The 21280-nt window shown below is 45.3% G+C and overlaps 1 protein-coding gene across 2 annotated transcripts in view; it reads left to right on the top strand.

Moving 5' to 3' along the window:
• Positions 1 to 42: 42 nt before the first annotated feature.
• The window catches only part of LOC105472088 (zinc finger ZZ-type and EF-hand domain containing 1), a 139950-nt gene continuing 118712 nt past the window's right edge, over positions 43 to 21280 (top strand). The window contains exons 1-2 of one of the 2 annotated variants that reach the window (XM_071082168.1): positions 43 to 496; positions 17600 to 17744. In XM_071082168.1, the coding sequence (XP_070938269.1) occupies positions 143 to 496; positions 17600 to 17744 (499 nt within the window). In that variant the 5' untranslated portion in view covers positions 43 to 142. The remainder of the gene's footprint in view (positions 497 to 17599; positions 17745 to 21280) is intronic. The other variant, XM_011725043.3, reaches the window with a different exon arrangement.

Here is a 21280-nt window from a genome sequence, read left to right as displayed (position 1 = left end):
CTTGACGGCCAGGAAGCCGGAAGCCGCAGCCGCCGCCGTCGTCTCCTCCCCGTCCCCGCCCGCCGGCTGCTGTCGGAGGTTGACAGGTCGAGGCGGGGAGGCGGCGGCGGCTGCAGAGCCGGGCGCCCAAGACGGAGACCTCATGGGGAACGCTCCGAGTCACAGCAGTGAAGACGAAGCGGCAGCTGCCGGGGGCGAGGGCTGGGGCCCACACCAGGACTGGGCCGCGGTCTCGGGCACGACCCCCGGCCCGGGCCTCGCGGCTCCAGCGCTACCGCCAGCCGCGGCGCTGCTGGAGCCGGCGAGGCTGCGAGAGGCTGCCGCTGCGTTGCTGCCCACACCCCCCTGCGAGTCGCTGGTGTCGAGGCATCGCGGCGCGTTGTTTCGCTGGCTGGAAGAGCGGCTGGGCCGCGGCGAAGAGTCTGTCACTCTGGAGCAGTTCCGGGAGCTGCTGGAGGCTCGCGGCGCCGGCTGCTCTAGCGAGCAGTTCGAGGAGGTCAGGGCCGGCAGGCGACTGCGGGGGTGGGGCAGGGCGGTCGCCCCCAGGGGACTAAAGGAAGAGGTGGGCATTTGCTTTGGAGAGGCCACGCGGGGACCCATATGAGGTGTTCCCAGCTTTTCACCAGGCGTTTGCTTCGTCTCTGTCCTGTGTGAGAGGTCTGGAAAGCCTGCATGAGGCCGTCCTTGCTCTGAAGAGCTGGACAAGCCCAGATGTCTCTGTATGTTGTAATGCAGACCTTTGTGCAGTTGATGGACGCTACTCTCTGGAGACCTTTTATCAGGTTCTAGAACAGTTTGGAGAGAAAAGAGATGTGAGGATAGGAGGAGTGGCGCTGAAAACCATTTTTTATATTGTCCTGTCCACGTTTTTACACGGCACCTTCCGAATTCAGTGTGGGCACCGAATGAGTGTGGAAAGACAGTAGTAACGTACTGGAAAGGCTCACATTCTGAAACCTATCCTCCTGATGCAAAAACTAGCTTTCCCAAAATACACATTGGTTTGTAGACCCTTAAAGAACTATATGTTAGACTCATTTAAACCTTCATAGGATCTGAAACTGATAGGCAAATACCGGGTTTCCTACGTCATTTCGCAATTACAAGTGAATACTTGTAATTATACGGTTCTTCATATAATCACCAAGATCATGTGTGCTAAATCATTAAGAGCAAATTGATTTGGCCACAAAATATTTTCCTTGGAAGGCATCTTGGGAGTTATCTACTGGGTACTTCACTTTGAGTTGACAAGACTGATCCAGGGTTACCCAGTGAATCATTAGTAAAACTGAGACTATCACCTGGATCTCTTGCTTTTTTTTTTTTTTTTTTCTTGCTTTCAATTTTTATTTTAAATTCAGGCGTACATGTGCAGGATTTGGATTTGCAGATTTGTTACATAGGTAAACTTGTGCCATGCTGGTTTACTCCACAGATCATCCCATCACCCAAGTGTTAAGTCCAGCATCCATTAGCTATTCTTCCTGATGCTCTCTCTCCCCCCACCCCCACCCTATTTTTTGTTTTTAATGTCTCACTACCTCCTTCCTGGGATCCTATTTCTTTTAACTCCACGGTATGACAAAAAAGGTACTTAATTTGTGAAAATGAGTCAGCCAACCATGTAGAATCTTCAGTGGCCACGAAGGGTGAGTACATAAAGCAGTAAACCAGCAGGTACTTGTAATGCCTTTAAACGATTCTGTTTACTTGAAAATCAGAGGCTTTTAAAATATTTTAAGAATGTCTTCCTGTACATGGCCAGAATTCAGATAATGTAGTTTGTGTGTTTCTTATGAAAAAAGTGCCTTTAAGGCATCCCAGCCCTTAAAAGTAATAGTCATGGCCGGGTGTGGTGGCTCATGCCTGTAATCCCAGCACTTTGGGAGGCCAAGGCGGGAGAATCATCTGAGGTCAGGAATTCGAGAGCAGCCTGGCCAACATGGTGAAACCCCATCTCTACTAAAAATACAAAAATTAGCTGGGCCTGGTGGTGGGTGCCTGTAATCCCAGCTACTTGGGAGGCTGAGGTGGGAGAATCACTTGAACCCAGGAGGTGGAGGTTGCTGTGAGCCAAGATCGCACCGCTGCTCTCCAGCCTGGTCCACAGAGCGAGACTCTGTCTCAAAAAAAAGTCATATTAGTTAGTGAAAGATCTCCTTTTTTTTTTTTTTTTTTTTTTCCAAGAATACATGTAGCACCTTCCCTCTAGTATCTATCTGTATTATAAGAGTATGAAGTGGTCATGGAAAGAACCATGCAGAACTGTTCAAGGAGTTGGCACTTTGCAGATTTGTGCAAAGGCAAATGGAGAGAAACACCGTTTACATTCTGAGATGAGATCTGACAGAAATAGAACTTTATGTAGAGTTCATAAGGTCAAGGTGTGGTTCAGAAATCACTGAGGGGTTGTGGCATTATTATTCACTGAGCAAATGTTTATTGGGCGTATATTGAGTGCCACTCACTTGGATGACAGTGGACAAAGCAGATACTTGCTCTTAAAGAGTATGTAGTGTGGTGGAAGAGACAGGTATTAACCCAGTAATTGTAAGATATGGTGAATGTTAACCAAGGGAAGGTATAAGGCATAAGTAGCAAGTGTATTTAACCTCACCTAGAGCTCAAGCAAGAGTTACCTGAGAACCTAACATTTCAGCCACAGGTGAATGTTGAAAGCAGACAGTGTTACAGGAGGTAGTAACAGCGTTTCAGGCAGAGGAAATTGTATCCACAAAGGTCCAAAGTCCAGAGAATCTGGAAGAAGTCTGGTATGGTGTATTAGGGATAGACACATCTTTTTCAAGGGACAGAAAACCTAATGCACCAGTGGTTTAAACGGAGAGGCTGCTTTCTTATGAAAATGTTCAGGTAGGCAGTCCAGGGTTGAAGTGGCAGTTTTATCATCATCAGGGACATGGCTTCATCCATCTTGTGCTGTCATCCTCCACAGACATCTTCCACTTGGTAATTCTATTGACTCCTTCTCCTGTCATTTTCCACATTCCAACAAGCAAGAAAGGGAAAACGGAAGGAGAGAGCTATGCTCACTCTCTTACGGGCGCAGCTTACATCCCATAGGCCAAAATTCAGTCACATGGCTGCGTTCAGCTGTGGGAGAGGCTGGGATTCTTTTTCCATGGCCATATATTCAGCTAAAACTCAGGACTTAATTATTGAGGAAGGGGAGAGAAAATATTGAGTTATATTTGGCAGTCTTTGATTCCCATAGCTAGGTCATACAATTCTGTGAGTGAGGCTTAGCCTAGGTTTAAAAACCTGATCGTGATAATCTCACAGTGGCTACCCTCTCTCGATAATCTCACGATGGCTGCTCTGTCTGTAAGGACTAGTAAGTTAGGACTAGCCAAACAATACAAGAATTAGCCATGCATTTGATTCCGTGCTTTAAAAATGTCTGTCCTTAGACTTGAGTAAGTATATGCTTTTGTGTATACTTACACAGTTAATTCTGTGTTGTTAATCTGCATCTAAGCTTTTGAGAGTATATTGCTGTGTTTTACTACAAGATGAAGGGCTTGTGAAATAATAGAATGTCTTTATGGTAGCAACTAGAATGACAAGTTGTTTCTGTCATTCATTTTTATAAGAGCTGACATGGTAGAACAATTGCCATGGCTGTGCATGGTTTATTATAGTGCTGAGAGTTTCCAAGTGTTCCATGTTTCTTCTTTGGCTTCCCAGCTTACCCTGCCATTAGTGTCCACGCAGCTGTCTTGCTTTCAAATTCCTGTGACCTCAGTTACTTGAGGAGGTATTATGAAGAAGTTCTTGGAGTTGGACCATGGACCAAAGTCTGAAGCCTTATCATTTTATAGTACAACACACCTTTTCTCGTGGTAGGTGTGGTCCAGGGAGAAAGGACTCTTCAGTGTGTTCACAGGGAGCAATATTTAATTGACTGCCATGTAGAGGGGAAATAGAATTAAAATTAAGTTCTTATTTCACATCAGAGGTTATAGATTAGATATTTATACCCTTAGAGTATGATTCTAGAAAATCTAGGGCAGAAAAGTGTGCTGAGCACAGGGTGATAACAGATGGCCCTAAAGTGAAATTTCATATGAATAGGTCCCGTTTTACTAATTTGCCACATAGTTTTGGTGCCTGCTTTGTGAAATTCGTGGGGTGGTAAGCTGTAACGGAAGGGCCTTTTTGATTCATCTCTGTTCATTGTCTTAGCACAGTCCCGGGTGGCTGCCAATGCCCAGGTGCTTTGGGGGACTGTGGAAGTTGTAGTCCACACACACTCAAACCTAGTATTTTATATTCAGTCTGTAACCTTTTAATAATAAAATATTTCTTGACATTGAAGGAAACAGTTAAATACGGTTTTCGTGAAAACTTTAAAAGGTTCTTAGGCACTTTTGGGTGTACAGGAAGTTTGTAGAAAAGCCCTATGCCCATCTTCGTATTATTATGTGAAAAGTATTAGTCAACTTATTTAGAATGGCTTTGAGCCCAGGAACTCTGCCCGCAGGAATATGCAGATTTGATTATCCGCCCTTTTAAGACTATAGACTGTAAGAGCTGTGTGTGTGCACCTTAAAGCAACAGCAGGCTGCCAGCTTGTCTTGCCCTCAGCCGGGAGCCCTCGGCTCTCCACTACCTGAGGGACCAAATCTGTATTTGTCTGAATTGGTTGAACCCCATCAGCCTACCTCTCTTACCTAATTTCCCTTCCCCACCTGCACCAGCCCTGTGCTGGCTAGTGGGATACCTGCTTTGTCCCTAACTCCCTTACCTAATTTATCTTCCCCCTGCACGAGCCCTGTGCTGGCTAGTGGGATGCCTGCTTTGTCCTGTGTATGGACCTTGCTGTCAGTTCTTGAAGATTCCCCACCTTGGCACTGTCACCTGGTCAGCACCATGTCTTCTGTGGCTTGATTAAGATAGTGTCTCCTTAATGGTGTTTCCAGCCCTAAACCTGAGGCTCCCGTTACCTGTTCTGTACAGATCCTTTGGCACTTGGAGCATACCGTCTGGCCTTTTGTCGTGCAACTAGGCTGAGGCCGCCAGCCACCTGCCTGCACTACCATTGTACACAGGATGTCTTTGGTAAGGGATGGCTGGCTGTGGATGGTGATAAGGCAGTACAGGAAAGATCCTTGGTGAGTGGAGATGATGATGATGATGAAGATGATGATTATTTTGAGACGGAGTCTCTGTCGCCCAGGCTGGAGTGCAGTGGCGCAATCTTGGCTCACTGCAAACTCCACCTCCCAGGTTCACGCCATTCTCCTGCCTCAGCCTCCTGAGTAGCTGGCACTACGGGTGCCCACCACCACGTCCAGCTAATTTTTCGTATTTTTTAGTAGAGACGGGGTTTCACCATGTTAGCCAGGGTGGTCTCGATTTCCTGACCTTGTGATCCGCCCGCCTCAGCCTCCCAAAGTGCTGGGATTACAGGCCTGAGCCATCGCGCCCGGCCGAGTGGAGATTATTTTTGCTCACTTCGGCTTTGCGTGCTTTGCTGTGGGAGAGTTGATGGTATTGGTTTCTTTGGAGAAATTCATGACCTAGGAGAGCTTTGGAGGAAAGGCCACACAGCTCTTTTGTCTCTCCCTGATTTCCAGAATACCACCTCACCATGGTACTGCCTTGCTTTAGAAACTTCAGTGGCTCCCCATTGCCTTCAGAATCCCATCTGAATAGTGGAGCAGCCTTTACACTCTTATACCTTCTACCCTTGTCTCCCAGTGCTCTTTAAGCAGCCACTGTATTATCCTGTTTCCCGTGTGTGGGAATTTTGTCCTTTGCTCTCATTCTCTCTTGTCTGCTCCTTGCTCCATCCTAAGCCCACTCCAGTTTCAAGGACCACAGAGAAGCACTTACCAGCAGCATGGAGTTTGAGAAAGGCTTCACCAAAACAAGGCTTGAGAGGCTGGAAGAATTTGCCTGGCAAAGGAAGAAGGGGATACTTCGTTTGGAAGGCATAGCATATGCAAATATACTGAAGTGAGAGGGCATGGCACATCTTGAGAATGATACTTTAGCACCTAGTCTAGAGCCTGAACTGGCTGGGACCTTGGTACTCATTGCCTGCAAGCTGCCCCTCCCCTCCTCCAAAAAGGGACCCCTTTCATAACAACCTGGGCGGGTGTAGTTAGCTTGTCACAGCATCAGCAGGTTTGCCATGTTACGAGTCTGCTCATTCTGCTGTTCTTTAGACTGAGCTTGAGAATTGGGCCTCGAGCCAACCTGCTTGTGAGCAAGTTCTAGTCCACCATTCTCAAGCCAGGTGACTTTGGTCAACTTACTTGACCACAGCATCTCAGTTGCCTCACCCATTAAAACAAGCTCACCTGCTCACTGCTCAGTAAGTGTTGTAATTGGTACTGTTACTGTTTTCTATGGTTGTAGTTCAGTTCCAAGATGTTTATTCCAGCCTCTATAACAGTCTTTTTTTTTTTTTTTTTTTTTTTTTTTTTTGAGACAGTGTCTCACTCTGTCGCCCAGGCTGGAGTGCAGTGGCACAGTATCGGCTCACTACAAACTCCGCCTCCCGGTTTCAAGCGATTCTCCTGCCTCAGCCTCCCGATTAGTTGGGATTACAGGCGCCTGCCCCCATGTCTGGCTAATTTCTGTATTTTTAGTAGAGATGGGGGTTTCACTATGTTAGCCAGACTGGTCTCAAACTCCTGACCTCAGGTGAACCACCCGCCTCAGCCTCCCCAAGTGTTGGGATTACAGGCATGAGCCACTGCACCCAACCTACAGCTCTTTAAATACTTTATTTTAGATAAGGATATTCTTTTCTTTCTTTCTTTCTTTTTTTTTTTTGAGACAGAGTCTTGCTCTGTCACCCAGGCTGGAGTGCAGTGGCACAATCTCAGCTCACTGCAACCTCCGCTTCCCAGGTTCAAGTGATTCTCCTGCATCATCTTCCTGAGTAACTGGGACTACGGGCGTGCACCACCACACCCGGCTAGTATATATACGTGTTTTTCATTTTTGGTAGAGATGGGGTTTCGCCCTGTTGGCCAAGCTGATCTCTAACTCCTGGCTTCAAGTGATCCGCCTGCCTCAGCCTCTCAAAGTGCTAGGTAGACAAGGACATTCTTACAGATGAGTAACCTGAGGCCTTGGATATGTGACCCACCCAGTCAGTGGCAGAAGTAAGATCAGATCCAGAGTTTTTGACTGATGGAGTGTATTTCTTTCAAGTGGAGTCGCCATTAAGCCAGTGCATTGCATTCTAGTGTTGCGATCTCAGCTCATTGCAGCCTCCACTTCCCAGCCTCAAGCGAGTCTCCAGTCTCAGCCTCCCGAGTAGCTGGGACTACATGTGCCCACCACCAAACACTCAGCTAATTTTTGTGTTTTTTGTAGAGATGAGGTTTCGCCGTGTTCCCCAGGCTGGTCTCAAGCTCTTGAGCTCCAAGCAGTCTGCCCGCCTCAGCCTCCCAAAGTGCTGCGATCACAGGCGTGGTCCGCCGCTCCTGGCCTGGTCTGTGAGGCTTTTGGTAACCATTTTCATGTATGTAACGTGGTCTTGATCCCAGTAGTAGTTAAGGAGGTTAAACAGGAATGGATGAGGGCCTGAGCCTTTCTCATGCTGTCCTCAGGCTAAGGCAAATAGATGGAAATCTGTAGTTCAGCCAGCCCACTTTTCTGTCTCTTGTCCACAAAGTGGATCAATACGGCTTTCTAACTAGATTGTAATAACTTAACTGTTTTTTGTTTTTTGTTTTTAGACGGAGTCTTGCTCTGTCACCCATGCTGGAGTGCAGTGGCACGATCTCGGCTCACTACAACCTCTGCCTCCTGGGTTCAGGCGATTCTCCTGCCTCAGCCTTCTGAGTAGCTGGTACTACAGACGTGTGCCACCACACCCAGCTAATTTTTTGTATTTTTTTTAGTAGAGACGGAGTTTCACCATGTAAGCCAGGATGGTCTCAATCTCCTGACCTTGTGATCCGCCCGCCTTGGCCTCCCAAACTGCTGGGATTGCAGGTGTGAGCCACTGCACCTGGCCTTTTTTTTTTTTTTTTTTGGAAACAGAGTCTCGCTCTTGTCACCCAGGCTGGAGTGCAATGGCACGATCTCTGCTCACTGCAACCTCTGCCTCCTGGGTTCAAGTAATTCTCCTGTTTCAGCCTCCCGAGTAGCTGGGATTACAGGTGCCTGCTACCACACCCGGCTAATTTTTTGTATTTTTAGTAGAGACAGGGTTTCACCATGTTGGCCAGGCTGGTCTCGAACTCCTGACCTCAGGTGATCCATCTGCCTCGGCCTCCCAAAGTGCTGGGATTACAGACGTGAGCCACCGCACCTGGCTGTAATAATGTTTTTTTGAAGTTTACTAGGCATCATCTTGTTCATAATCTTTTGGATCCTTACAACAAGCTAGGGGGAAAAAAGGTTGGGCAAGATGCCGAATTGAGACTTCAGGAGGCCAAGAGTCTTGTTCCAGATCTCATCATGGAGAATAAGTGGTAAATCTGTCACAATCGTGTAATCCAGGTTTCTTGTTTTAGTTTGACACTGTTAAACTTTTTGTCTCCCACCTGGTGCCTGTCATAGTGCCTGCACTTGGGTGCTGCCAAAATAGTGTCATGTGGGTGGCAGAGCACGTAGTGGGAAGGTGGTATAGGAAGAGCCCTGAATTAGGGAGGAAGAGGAAGAGTACAGCAGACCAGGTAGCATCTGTGTGGAGATGGATGTTGGCTTCATGGAAACAGGGAGTGTTACTCTGGTTTTAGGGAGGCAAAGGTAGACTTACTCTGCTTTGCACTGTTAGACTAGACCTAGAGTACTGAGATGAGTTTTGGGCCCCACATTCCAAAGGCAGTGTGTTTCATACTGCCCCTTTAGTGGGTTGGAAATCTGTTTAGTGAGTCTTAACCTGCTTATTAAAAAAATGAAACAGAATGGAATGGAATAGAAAATATCAAGCCAGGTGTGGTGGCTCATGCCTGTAATCCCAGCACTTTGGGAGGCCAAAGCAGGTGGATCACAAGGTCAAGAGATCGAGACCACCCTGGCCAACAAGGTGAAACCCTGTCTCTACTAAAAATACAAAAATTAGCTGAGCATGGTGGCATGCGCCTGTAGTCTCAGCTACTTGGGAGGCTGAGGCAGGAGAATTGCTTGAACCCAGGAGGCGGAGTTTGCAGTGAGCCAAGATCGCGCCCAGCCTGGCGATGGAGCAAGACTCCGTCTCAAAAAAAAAAAAACAATAGAGAAAATATCAGAGTACATTGTAACTGATGAGAAAAAGTATTGCATTGTTTCTTGGTGTGTAACAGAAGGTGACTGACCAATCTCAGAGACACTGGAGAACGGATTCAGGCAGTACAGAGGCACTTTTTTTTTTTTTTTTTTTTAGATAGAGTCTCACTCTGTTGCCCAGGCTGCAGTGCAGTGGTGTGATTTCAGCTCACTGCAACCTCCACCTCCTGGGTTCAAGGAATTCTCCTGCCTCAGCCTCCTGAGTAGCTGGGACTACAGGTGCCCCCCACCACGCCAGGCTAATTTTTTTGTTTTTAGTAGAAACGGGGTTTCATCATGTTACCCAGGCTGGTCTTGAGCTCCTGGGTTCAAGCGATCCACCCGCCTTGGGCTCCCAAAGTGCTGCAATTACAAGCGTGAGCCACCGCGCCCGGCACAAAGGCACATACTTTAAGAGATTTGTAGGTCCCATATATAAGAGAACTTATGTAGATCTGGGGTGATCAGCACTCTCCACCCTTAATAGTCTCCAGTGGCTCCATGGTGCCCTTACTGTAATATCTGAGCTCTTTATCCTGGATCTGCCAGGCTTTTTTTATTCTGACCTCTGGCTCTGTCTGCATCACCTGCCCTGTTCCTTTCTAGCCACACCAGGCAGTTTATAGTTCTCACCATCTGCCATGCAGTCTTTATGTATGCTCACACTCTGTCCCCTCTACCTGAGATTGCCTCTCCCTCACCATATACTTGCAAACTCCTAGTTATCCATTAAAGCGCAGTTTAAGGGTTGTTTTTCTCTGGGCCATTTCCCCAAATGCCCCTCCCCGTCCTGGACTTCTCATCCCTGGAATGACTGTTGGCCCTTGGTATAGTGGTTAATTGTGGCATCTGGAATCAGTCCAAGACTCACATTCAAGCTGCATCATGTACTCACCATATGCCTTAAACAAAATACTTAACCTCTCTGTTCCTCACCAGCAAAAAGGTAGTACCTACCTTTAGAGTTGTTGTGGAAAATATGAGTTGATCCGTGTGAAGGGCTTAGAACTCTGCCTGGTGCTGACTAACATTGGCTGTTGTAAATAGTTGATACTCTTAGTTCTCGTATCATAATTATCACACCTATTACACTGCTGCTGTTGGTTTACAGATCTGTCTTCTAGGCTGAGAGGTTTTTGAAGGGAAAGGACTATGTATGCCATATTCATCTTTGTATCCACAGAACCAAGCACAGGATCAGGTATATATATATTAAAAAATATATAATATATAATATTACATATAGTATGTAATATTATATATTACATATTGTATGTTATATTAATATAACATATAATCTGATAAGTTGCCATTATACATACGCACACATATGTATTATAGATAATATAGTACTTATATAATGTAATATTAATATTGTGTGTGTGTGCGCGTATATATAATGGCAACTTACCAGACAGTGCTGAATGAATGTATGAGTAAATGGGCTTCTGTGAAGTCTTTTGGCCAGGATTTTGAAGATACATTTAAAGTTCAAAACTGATGGCAATAGGTAACATAGGGTACTCCTTAGTTTATAGAATTTGTTTACGTTATTATCCTGCTTAATCCTCACTAAACCCAGTTTCACATCTAAGTCCATTTTACCGTCAAGAAAACCCAAGCTTAAAGAGGAAGCTGAGGTTTAGGGAGACTATGTAAACATACTTAAAAAAACAAAAACCAGTTTCTGTCTCTGTCACCCAGGCTGGAGTGCAGCGGTATGACCACAGCTCACTGCAGCCTTGAACTCGCAGGCTCAAGTCATCTTCCCACCTCAGACTCCTGGGTAGCGAACCTGAACATTTCTTTTCTTAAGACAGTCAGTTTCTGAGTGTTAGGAAATTACATAATTATTTGGTGAAGCTGTTCACAAAGCTGTGGTAATTTTTTTCCGTAGCCAAAATTATTTGTTTTTGTTTTGTTCGAAAATCCCTTTTATCATATTCATTAACTATTGACGAATCAATAGAATCTATTAAAAATAACAAAAATGGCCTGGCACAGTGGCTCGTGCCTATAAACTCAGCAGTCTGGCAGGCCAGAGCGGAAGGATTGCTTGACACCAGGAGTTCGAGACCAGTCTGGGTAAATAGTGAGGCTTTGTTTCTACAAAAAAAATAAAAAACTAGCTGAGCGTGTCCCAGCCACTCAGGAGGCTGAGGTGGGAGAACCACTTGAACCTGGGAGATGAAGTCTGCAGTGAGCTGTGATCACGCTCCTGCACTCTAGCCTGGGTGGTACATGGAGACCCTGTCTCAAAAAGAAAAAAAAAAAGATTTATTTTTATAGCCTTGGTTGTATAGAATTTTTATTAGCGATACACAGCAGGAATTGTGTAGGAAGTTGGAGGTGCAGGGAGTGCTTGATTTGTGGAAGTTTTGGTGGAAGGAGGACTTGAGCACTACCTTGAGATTTAGAGGGAGTGCGTCTCACTTCTAGAGTTGATAGGAGTTCACCTGGACAAAAGGTGCTGAAAGCAAGTTTTACAGATGGAGGAAAGTAATGGCGCTAAGAGGTTTTAAGCATTTGGTCTCCAGACGGTAAGCAACTCCAGGGGTTATCTGGTCAAAGGAAGGAGAAGGGAGTTGTGGTGAAGAACATGAACCCTGGAGCCTTAGATGCAAACACCAGCTGTGTGACCTCAGGCAAGTTACCTGACCTCTCTGTACAACTATAAGATGGGGAGGTTAATAGTACTGTTACTGTTATGAGGAATAAATGACATTGTAGCATGTAAAATGCTCTACTCAGTGCCTGGCGTTTAACGAGTGCCCAAATATTGATTCAGAGTTTCCCAGTCTGTGTGTCATTCCCAACCGAATGAATGATAGCTGTGCTACTCTCCTCAGACCTTGAGTCTTACAAATATCGTTATTTTCTCAGTATGCTATAATATGAACAAGTTGGGAAGGAGCTAGTATCTGGTAGTGTAGTGGTCACACCGCGGGGCCTCAGGGAATACAAGGCTGTGCTCTGTGCCACCTCCTCCTTCCCCCACCGGCTCCACCTTTTTTTTTTTTTTTTTTTTGAGACGGAGTCTGGCTCTGTCGTCCAGGCTGGAGTGCAGTGGTGTGCTCTCGGCTCATTGCAAGCTCCACCTCCTGGGTTCACGCCATTCTCCTGCCTCAGCCTCCTGAGTATCTGGGATTACAGGTGCCTGCCACCATGCCCGGCGAATTCTTTGTATTTTTGGTAGGGACGGGGTTTCACCATGTTAGCCAGGATAGTCTCGATCTCCTGACTTTGTGATCCGCCCACCTTGGCCTCCCAGAGTGCTGGGATTACAGGCGTGAGCCGCTGCGCCCGGCCTGCTCCACTTTTTGTATTTGGGTTGTGCTTAAAATTTCTTAATGTTTAAAAATTCTTTTTTATTATTACCAAAGCAATATATGTAGATTTCAGAAAATTAAAAATACAGATAAGCAAGAATAAGAAAATACAAAACATTATATTACCACTATTAGCGTCTTATTTTTTTGGAGATGGAGTCTCTGTCACCCAGGCTGGAGTGCAGTGGTATGATCTCGGCTCACCGCAACCTCCGCCTCCCGGGTTCCAGCGATTCTTGTGCCTCAGCCTCCCGAGTAGCTGGGACTACAGGTGTGTGCCACCAGGCCTGACTAATTTTTGTATTTTTAGTAGAAATGGAGTTTTACCATGTTGGCCAGGCTGGTCTTGAACTCCTGACCTCAAGTGAGTGAGTTCCACCCACCTCAACCTCCCAAAGTGCTAGGATTACAGGTGTGAGGCACCTCATCTGGTCCACTATTAACATTTTAATATTTATTCTTTCAGGTCTTTTTTATGTGTACACACACACACACGCACAGTATTACGCTGATCTCGAAGTTAGTTTTCTTCAAACTAACGTAAGATCATTCTCTACTATTCTTTTGTAACCTCCTTTTTTCAGTTAATGATCTTCACCTTTTTGTGTTGGTACATTTCTGCTCAAATTTATTTAGAGGAGATGAAGTATCACACTGCTTCAGAAGAAAAGTTTTAAATCTCATTCAGTCTATCCCCATGTTTGGACACTCTGGAAACGTTGGTTTTGGCCAGGCGAGGTGGCTTACACCTGTAATCCCAGCGTTTTGGGAGGCCAAGGCAGGTGGATCACTTGAGGCCAGGAGTTCGAGACCAGCCTGGCCAACATGGCGAAGCCCCAGCTCTACGAAAAATACAAAAATTAGCCACGTATGGTGGTGCATGCCTTTAATCCCAGCTACTTCGGGAGGCTGAGGCATGGGAATCGCTTGAATTCTGGAGGCAGAGGTTGAAGTGAGCCAGGATCGCACCACTGTATTCCAGCCTGGTGGCTCAAAAAAAAAAAAAAAAGGAGAAAATGTAGGCTTTTATTTTTATCAGTTATACATGCGCACAGTATATAGCCAACAAGACTTGAACAAGAAACACTGGTTTCCTACTGTCCTGCCCCAATGTCTTATTCCCCAAGAACAATTACTTTTCAACTCTAGCTGGTTCTTGAGTATTTAACTCTGTATTACCAAGTAATATGTTTATGTTCTTTGTGATTGTTCTCAGTTTTAGGCTTTATCTATTTTATTTTCACCATCAGCGATGAGACTTCAGTTGTCTTTCACCTTCCCATCCTTGCCCGTGCATGCACGTCCCCTGTCCTCCCGCTACAATTCTGTCCATTTTGTTTAAATCTCCCTTTGACCTTTACCTTACTATGATTACGTAAGTTCTGTACATTGCTGTGCCATACAGTACCATGTTTTTGTTTTTCTTTCTTTTTTTTTGAGACAGGGTCTTGCTCTGTCACCCAGGCTGGAGTACAGTGGTGCAGTCTTCGCTCACTGCAGCCTCGACCTCCTAGGCTCAAGTGATCCTCCTACCTCAGCCTCTCGACTAGCTGGGATTACAGGTGCGTGCCACCACGCCTGGCTAATTTTTGTATATTTTTGTAGAGAGGAGGTTTTGCCACATCGCCCACACTGGTCTTGAACTCCCGGACTCAAGCAATCCACCCACCTTAGCCTCCCAAAGTGCTGGGATTACAGGCACGAGCCACTGCATCTGGCCTTTTTTTTTTTTTTTTTCTTATACATCTTTTTATTTTCTTCGGAGTTAACAATTGAATAGGCACTTTTATTTTCCTAATTTTTGGTCTTTTATCATTAATTTAGTTCCAGATTCTCTGCCAGTTGTCTAAATCTCCTCTAGCAGAAACGTTCAATACGTTGAAACACATGGGCATTCTATCAACTTCGTGTCTTCTCAAGGAAGTATTTCCTGAATCCTGATCTGCTTTAATCTAGATTTGTTCCTCTCTAGGTCTGCTGTGCGGATGTCATCTGAGAAGGTCCATCATCCTGGGGATTCGTTTTCTCTTGTTGGGATCCCGTTTTTCTCCTATCTTGGCATATTTCTTTATCCTGGTGGCTGCATCCTCTGGTAGCTTTCTGGAAAAAGGAGGATTAAGTCGTTCATCTTTCGAGAACCTTGTATGTGTAAGAATGGTTTTATTCTGCTCTCTCACAGCTGATGGGATTTTGGCTGAGTGTTGACTTCTAGGTTAGAAAGAGCCCTCCCCAGAATGTTGCAGTCGCTGCTTTCATTGCCTTCTGGCTCCCGTGTGACTGCTGATACTCGGATTCTTGACCTTTGACGTAGAAACTGTTTCTTCTTCCTCCAAGTAGGACTTCTCTTTCTCCTCAGTCTTACACATTTCACTGTGATGCACTTTTATTCTGTGTGTAGTGTGATCAGCCCCTGCAGTCACAGAACTCATGTCCTTCAGTTTGGGGAAATTATCTTGAATCATAATGGAAGTGATTTCCTCCCCTACATTTTCTGTGTTCCGTCTTTCTTAAACTGTTATTTAATGTGGGACCTCTTGAACGGGTCTCCTGATTTTCCTTCGCTTTTCTCTCCCAGTTTCCATAGTTTCGTCTTTTGGCTCTACTTTGTGGGCACTTTGGTCAACTTCACCTTCCACCCTTTCCTTTGAGATTTTTGTTTTGTTGTGATATTTTAATTTTCAACAGCTTTTTATTTTTACTTATTTATTTTTGCTTTTGAGACGGAGTCTCACTCTGTCACCCAGGCTGGAGTGCAAGGGAGAGAGCCTGGCTCACTGCAAGCTCCACCTCCCGGGTTCACGCGATTCTCCGGCCTCAGCCTCCCTAGTAGCTGGGATTACAGGCACCTACCACCGCGCCCGGCTAATTTTTGTATTTTTAGTAGAGATGGGGTTTTGCCATGTTGGCCCGGCTAGTTGCAAACTCCTGACTTCAGGTGATCCGCCCCCCTCAGCCTCCCAAGGTGCTGGGATTACAGGCATGAGCCACTGTGCCCGACCTCATATTTTTATTTTTTAACTTTTTAGGTTTGGGGATACATGTGCAGTTTTGTTATAGACATAAACTCATGTCACGGGGGTTTGTTGCACACATTGCAACTAAGCCCAGTACCCAGTAGTTATTTTTTCTGCTCCTCTCCCTCCTCTCACTCTCCCCGCTTAGGTAGGCCCCAGGGTCTGTTGTTCCCTTCTTTGTGTTCATGACATTAATGACATTAATTTTAACTGCTGCTTCCCTCCTCCCCATTACAGCACATCAGGACTGTGTGACTCCCGGGCCTCTTTTCTCTGCACTTAAGATTCCCCCAACAGGGCACAGTTTCTGGTCTTCTCTCTATCGTGGGTTCTGTCCTCTGATCCCTTCCATTCATTTCTTTTTGGTGTGTGGCTTCAAAACCAAACTCACCTTTCTTGATTGGGTCTAGTCAGAGTAGAAAAAGATAATACCTCCTCTCCTTTTGAATGTTATACCGTGATTAGTGTAGTCTTTGATCCTATTGACTTTTTGGATAATCTTGCCAGGTTGAACAGAGGCGAAAATAAAGCTTTTCCATGCTGCTTCTAAGCTCACTGTCCCCCATACTGCATTTATGCCCATGGTTTTTGGACCCAAATACAGGAATTTGCATGTGTTCCTCTTAAACACTGCATTGTTCAGAGGTCTATGATGGAAATAGGGGTATTTATGTTAGTCATGAAACCTCAGTGGGATGCTTTCCTATTTCATGGAGGAGAGAAATAAGAAAAAGGGGCAGGAGTTTTAAGAAAGAGAGAGGGTTACTTGGAAAGGAGGCTTGAAGACTCCTGAAGCATTGCATGGTGAGGGCAATGTGTGAGTGAGTGTATCAGCAGGAGGACAGAAGGCATTGTTGAGGAAGGGATTGAAATCTGGGGAGAGAGGGAAGTTACTAAGTGAGGTAAGTCTTGTAGGATGTAAAGGAAGGGGGTCAGGGACACCAGAGGGTGAGGGTAGAAAGGAGAAGGGGAACGCTACAGGGCCGATGTGCTTTCACTGTACTGGGCTCTGTTCAAATGTTACCTAATCCAGGCAGCAGCCTGTGAGTTTGACAATATTTGCTCCATCTTTCAGATCAAGAAGCTGTGGCTTATGGAGGTAAAGAAGCTTCGATAAGGTCACATAACAGAGAGTGATAGAGCAGATTTAAACCAAATCTCTACTGTCCAGGTTCCCCAGATGGCCCAACATGGGCAAGAGGCAAGTTAGATTACGATTAAAGGTTGGCGACAACAGGTCTGTGAAACAGATAAACCAAGTTAGCTCTTGTGTCCACAGAGTATTTAGAAGAAAAAGCCCAGGTGGATGCAGTGGCTCACGTCTGTAATCCCAGCACTTTGGGAGGCTGAGGCCGGCGGATCACCTGAGGTCAGGAGTTTGAGAACAGCCTGGCCAACATGGTGAAACCCCATCTCTACTGAAAATACAAAAAATAAAAAAAAAATAAAAAGATAAAATTAGCTGAGCGTTGTGGTGGGTGCCTGTAATCCCAGCTACTCGGGAGGCTGAGGCAGGAGAATCACTTGAACCTGGGAGGCAGAGGTTGCAGTGAGCTGAGGTCGTGCCACTGCACTCTGGCCTGGGCGACAAGAGTGAAACTCTGTCTCAAAAAAGGAAAAGAAAAAGCCCAGCTAACTCGAGCCTCTGTTCTAAGCCAATTCTTTATATTCTGGCACTTCGCAACCGGTTGAAAAACTTGACGGTGGCTGCTTCCTTCTGAAATTATTTAGTGGGAAGGAGACTTACTGTGTAATTACTCTCTTGGATTACTAAATGGTTATTCTCTTGGAATATAGGTTGGATTGCAAATAAGATGATAAAATTGCGTATACGTGTGTACTTGCATACATACATCCTACAAAGCACAGTGAGTTCCTGTTCTCAGTTTATCTTTGATTGATATATATGGACTCTTCTCCCCGAAACCAAAAATAAATAAATCACTGGTCTTGAGAATTTTAAATAAAAGAAAGAGTTACTTGAAACAGCTCTGATTTTCTTGCATCTCTTATCTTTAGGCCTTTGCCCAGTTTGATGCTGAGGGTGATGGGACAGTTGATGCGGAGAACATGCTGGAGGCCCTCAAGAATTCCAGTGGCGCTAATCTGCAGGGGGAGCTGAGCCACATCATCAGACAGCTACAGGGCTGCTCTCTGGTTCCAGGTGAGGCTTCCATCTCAGTGCTGTCTCAGAACCAAAGTGAACTTTGCCCTATCACTGATTGAAATTAGGCAAGACTGTGGCCACATGCAGTAAACTCCCCCAACAGTGTTCAGTAGGCACGTGATCTGAGTTAGCATTTCCTATAGTCATCTTCTTCATCCCCCGCTACGGTAGTGGCTAAGCAGTTGTACCGTTTTATGACAGGAACCCTTGTCAAGTGGCCGCCTTCCTTATTGGTTCTCTGTATTTCGCTACAGAAGCCCTCCTTGACCTTTGCTGTTCATTCTCTTAGCATCTTGCTTTCTTTTTGCAACATATTACCATTGTAATTGATCAATTCATTATTCAGTTATTAGTAAAGTGCTTGTCTTCACTCCTATACTATAGTTCCATGAGGGCAGGGACCTGCTGTGTTATTTCTGCTGTGTCCTCACATTTGGGGCGTTTCTTTTTTGGCGTGTGGTAAGCGCTTAGTGGCTTTTTTTTAGAAAGCTGTTACAGCAGTCCCTCCTTACCCATGCGGAAGATGTTCCAGCACCCCCAGTGGGTGCCTGAAACCAAGGATAGTACCCAACCTTGTATATACTATATATTTTTCTGATACATATATACTTATGATAAATTCTGATGTATAAATTAGGCATAATAAGAAGAGGTCAGGCCGGGTGCAGTGGCTCACGCCTGTAATCCCAGCACTTCGGGAAGCTGAAGCGGGTGGATCACAAGGTCAGATTGAGACCAGTCTGGCTAACACAGTGAAACCCCGTCTCTACTGAAAATACAAAGAAAATTAGCTGCGCGTGGTGCAGGCGCCTGTAGTCCCAGCTACTCAGGAGGCTGAGGCAGGAGAATGGCAGGAACCCGGGAGGCGGAGCTTGCAGTGAACCGAGATCGCGCCACTGCTCTCCAGCCTGTATAACAATATACTCAAATAAAAATTATGTGAATGTGGCCCCCCTCTCTCTCTCTCTGTCTCACAGTATCTGAACCATACTTACCTATTTTGGGGTCTTTATTGACCACAGGTAACTGAAATTGTGGATAAGGGAGGACTACTATATACAGAAATTTAAGTGAGAATAAAAATAGCTTAAAATTAAGCAATGCCGGCGGAGCACAGTGGCTCATGCCTGTAATCCCAGCACTTTAGGAGGCCGAGGTGGGCAGAGTTCCCAACCTGAGGTTGGGAGTTCAAAACCAGCCTGACCAACATGGAGAAACTCCTTCTCTACTAAAAATACAAAAATCAGCCGGGTGTGTTGGCGCATGCCTATAATCCCAGCTCTTCGGGAGGCTGAGGCAGGAGAATCACCTGAACCCCGGGAGGTGGCGATTGCAGTGAGCTGAGATCGCGCCATTGCACTCCAGCCTGGGCAACAAGAGCGAAACTCCCTCTGAGAAAAAAAAAAAAGAAAAGACATGGCCTGTGTTTTTGTATGTTTTTTTTTTGGGGAGCTCAGACTTACATAAAGACAGAATCATGATAAAATTAGTATTTGTTTTTTCCAGTGAGAAGACAATTGTGTTTGAAAGAGAAAGAAACTTTGTACATTTTTGTTTTAGTCTTGGTTTACTTCACCTTAGCACTTTTCCTGCTCTGTGCACTTGGTGTCATAATACTTATGGGTCACTAGGGCAGCAATGGAGGCAAAATAGATTTGATAGACACATAAATGTAAATCTGATTGCTCTTGGCCCCTCTGGCTTACTTACTGCTGAGTGACGTATTGAGCTAGGGAGGGGTAGTTTCCATATGTTAATGAAGAATGTATATTTCCAGCCAGACGTGGTGGCTCATGCCTGTAATCTCAGCACTTTGGGAAGCCGAAGTGTAAGGATTGCTTGAGGACAGGAGTTGAGACCAGCCAGGGCAACATAGTGAGACCCCATCTCTTAAGAAAAAAATTAGCAGGTCATGGTGGTGTGCAACATTGGTCTCAGCTACTCAGGATGCTGAGGCAGGAGGATTGCTTGAGACCAGGAGGTTGAGGCAGCAGTGAGCCGTGATCATGCCATTGTACTCCAACCCTGGTGATAGAGCGAGACCCTGTCTCAAAAAAAACAAAACAAAACATGTATTTCCATTCTCCTTCAGGTTGTCTTTAATTATTTAATTTTTATAAAAATTAAATTAAATAATTATTTAATTATTTAACTTTTTCCCTAGTCTCATGGCAATTAAAATTATTATTATTTTTCTTTTGAGACAGAGTCTTGCTCTGTCACCCGGGCTGGAGTGCAACGGGATCTCCATTCGCTGCAGCCTCCACTTCCTGGGTTCAAGTGATTCTTGTGCCTCAGCCTCCCGAGTAGCTGGGAGCACAGGCATCTGCCAACATGTCCAATTTTTATGTTTTTAGTAGAGATGGGGTTTTACCATACTGGCCAGAGGCTGGTCTTGAACTCCTGACCTCAAGTGATCCACCCGTCTTGGCCTCCCAAAGTGTTGGAATTACGGGCATGAGCTGCTGCACCCGGCCTGAATTATCTTTAGCTAGCTTTTATCTTAGTGTTTACATATTACTCCACTTTTGAATTACCAGCATGTGGATAGCATCAGGAGCTTTATTTGGACACCTCAGACAGTTGTGGGGAGGAAAGCAAAGGGATTGAGACCAGGGAATCCACCAACAGATAATTCATAGTGCACTGCTGTGCTGGGGGATGAGACTGAGAAAACGTCAGGGTCCAGATCTCAAGGCGCTTACATAACAGGCTTATGACTTAGGGCTTCCTACTCAAAACTTTTCATCGGCACCCAGTTCATCAGTCTTGGAATGAACCTTTGTAAGCTGAAGTTGCTTTGGTGGTCGGATTTTTTAGTTGCTAACTTTCACCTACACTAAAACTAGTTCCTTTTGTATCTCATGGTGTTGGTGCTTAAGCGTTTAAAAAAAGAAAATAGTACCTTTTCCAAATTCATTAAGCTTGGAATTCATTTACTGAAGGCTAAATTAATTTACCAAACGTTTCAGCATATGAAAATACTTTTTCCATTATATGAACAAGTTTTTGTTTTGTTTTTAATATAGATACAGCGTTTTGCCGTGTTGCCCGGTCTGGTCTTGAACCCCTGAGCTCAGGCAATCCACCTGCCTTGGCCTCCTGAAATGTTGGGATTACAGGTGTGAGCCACTGCACCAAATCTGTTTTTTCACATAGGATTTGAGCAGATCAGTGCAGCATCAGCAGTGTCCTAAATATGAAGCTCAGGTATTACTGTGGAGTCAGCTAAGAAAAAGACTGAGCCACTCCTGGCTTCTTTCTTCCTCAGCTTGCAGACGGCCTGTCATGGAACTTTGCCTTGTGATTGTGTGAGCGAATTCTCCTTGATAAACTCCCTTTTATATATACGTATATCCTATTGTTTCTGTCCCTCTGGAGAACCCTGACTCATACAGATTTTGATACCAGAAGGGGTTCTAGAGAAACTTTATATATATATATATTTTGTTTGTTTGTTTGTTTGTTTGTTTTTCTGAGACAGAGTCTTGCTCTGTCACCCGTGCTGGGGTGCAATGGTGCAATCTTGGCTC

Source organism: Macaca nemestrina, chromosome 17, assembly GCF_043159975.1.
Source record: "Macaca nemestrina isolate mMacNem1 chromosome 17, mMacNem.hap1, whole genome shotgun sequence".
Lineage (NCBI taxonomy): Eukaryota > Metazoa > Chordata > Mammalia > Primates > Cercopithecidae > Macaca > Macaca nemestrina.
This window is presented reverse-complemented; position numbering and strand designations above follow the sequence as displayed.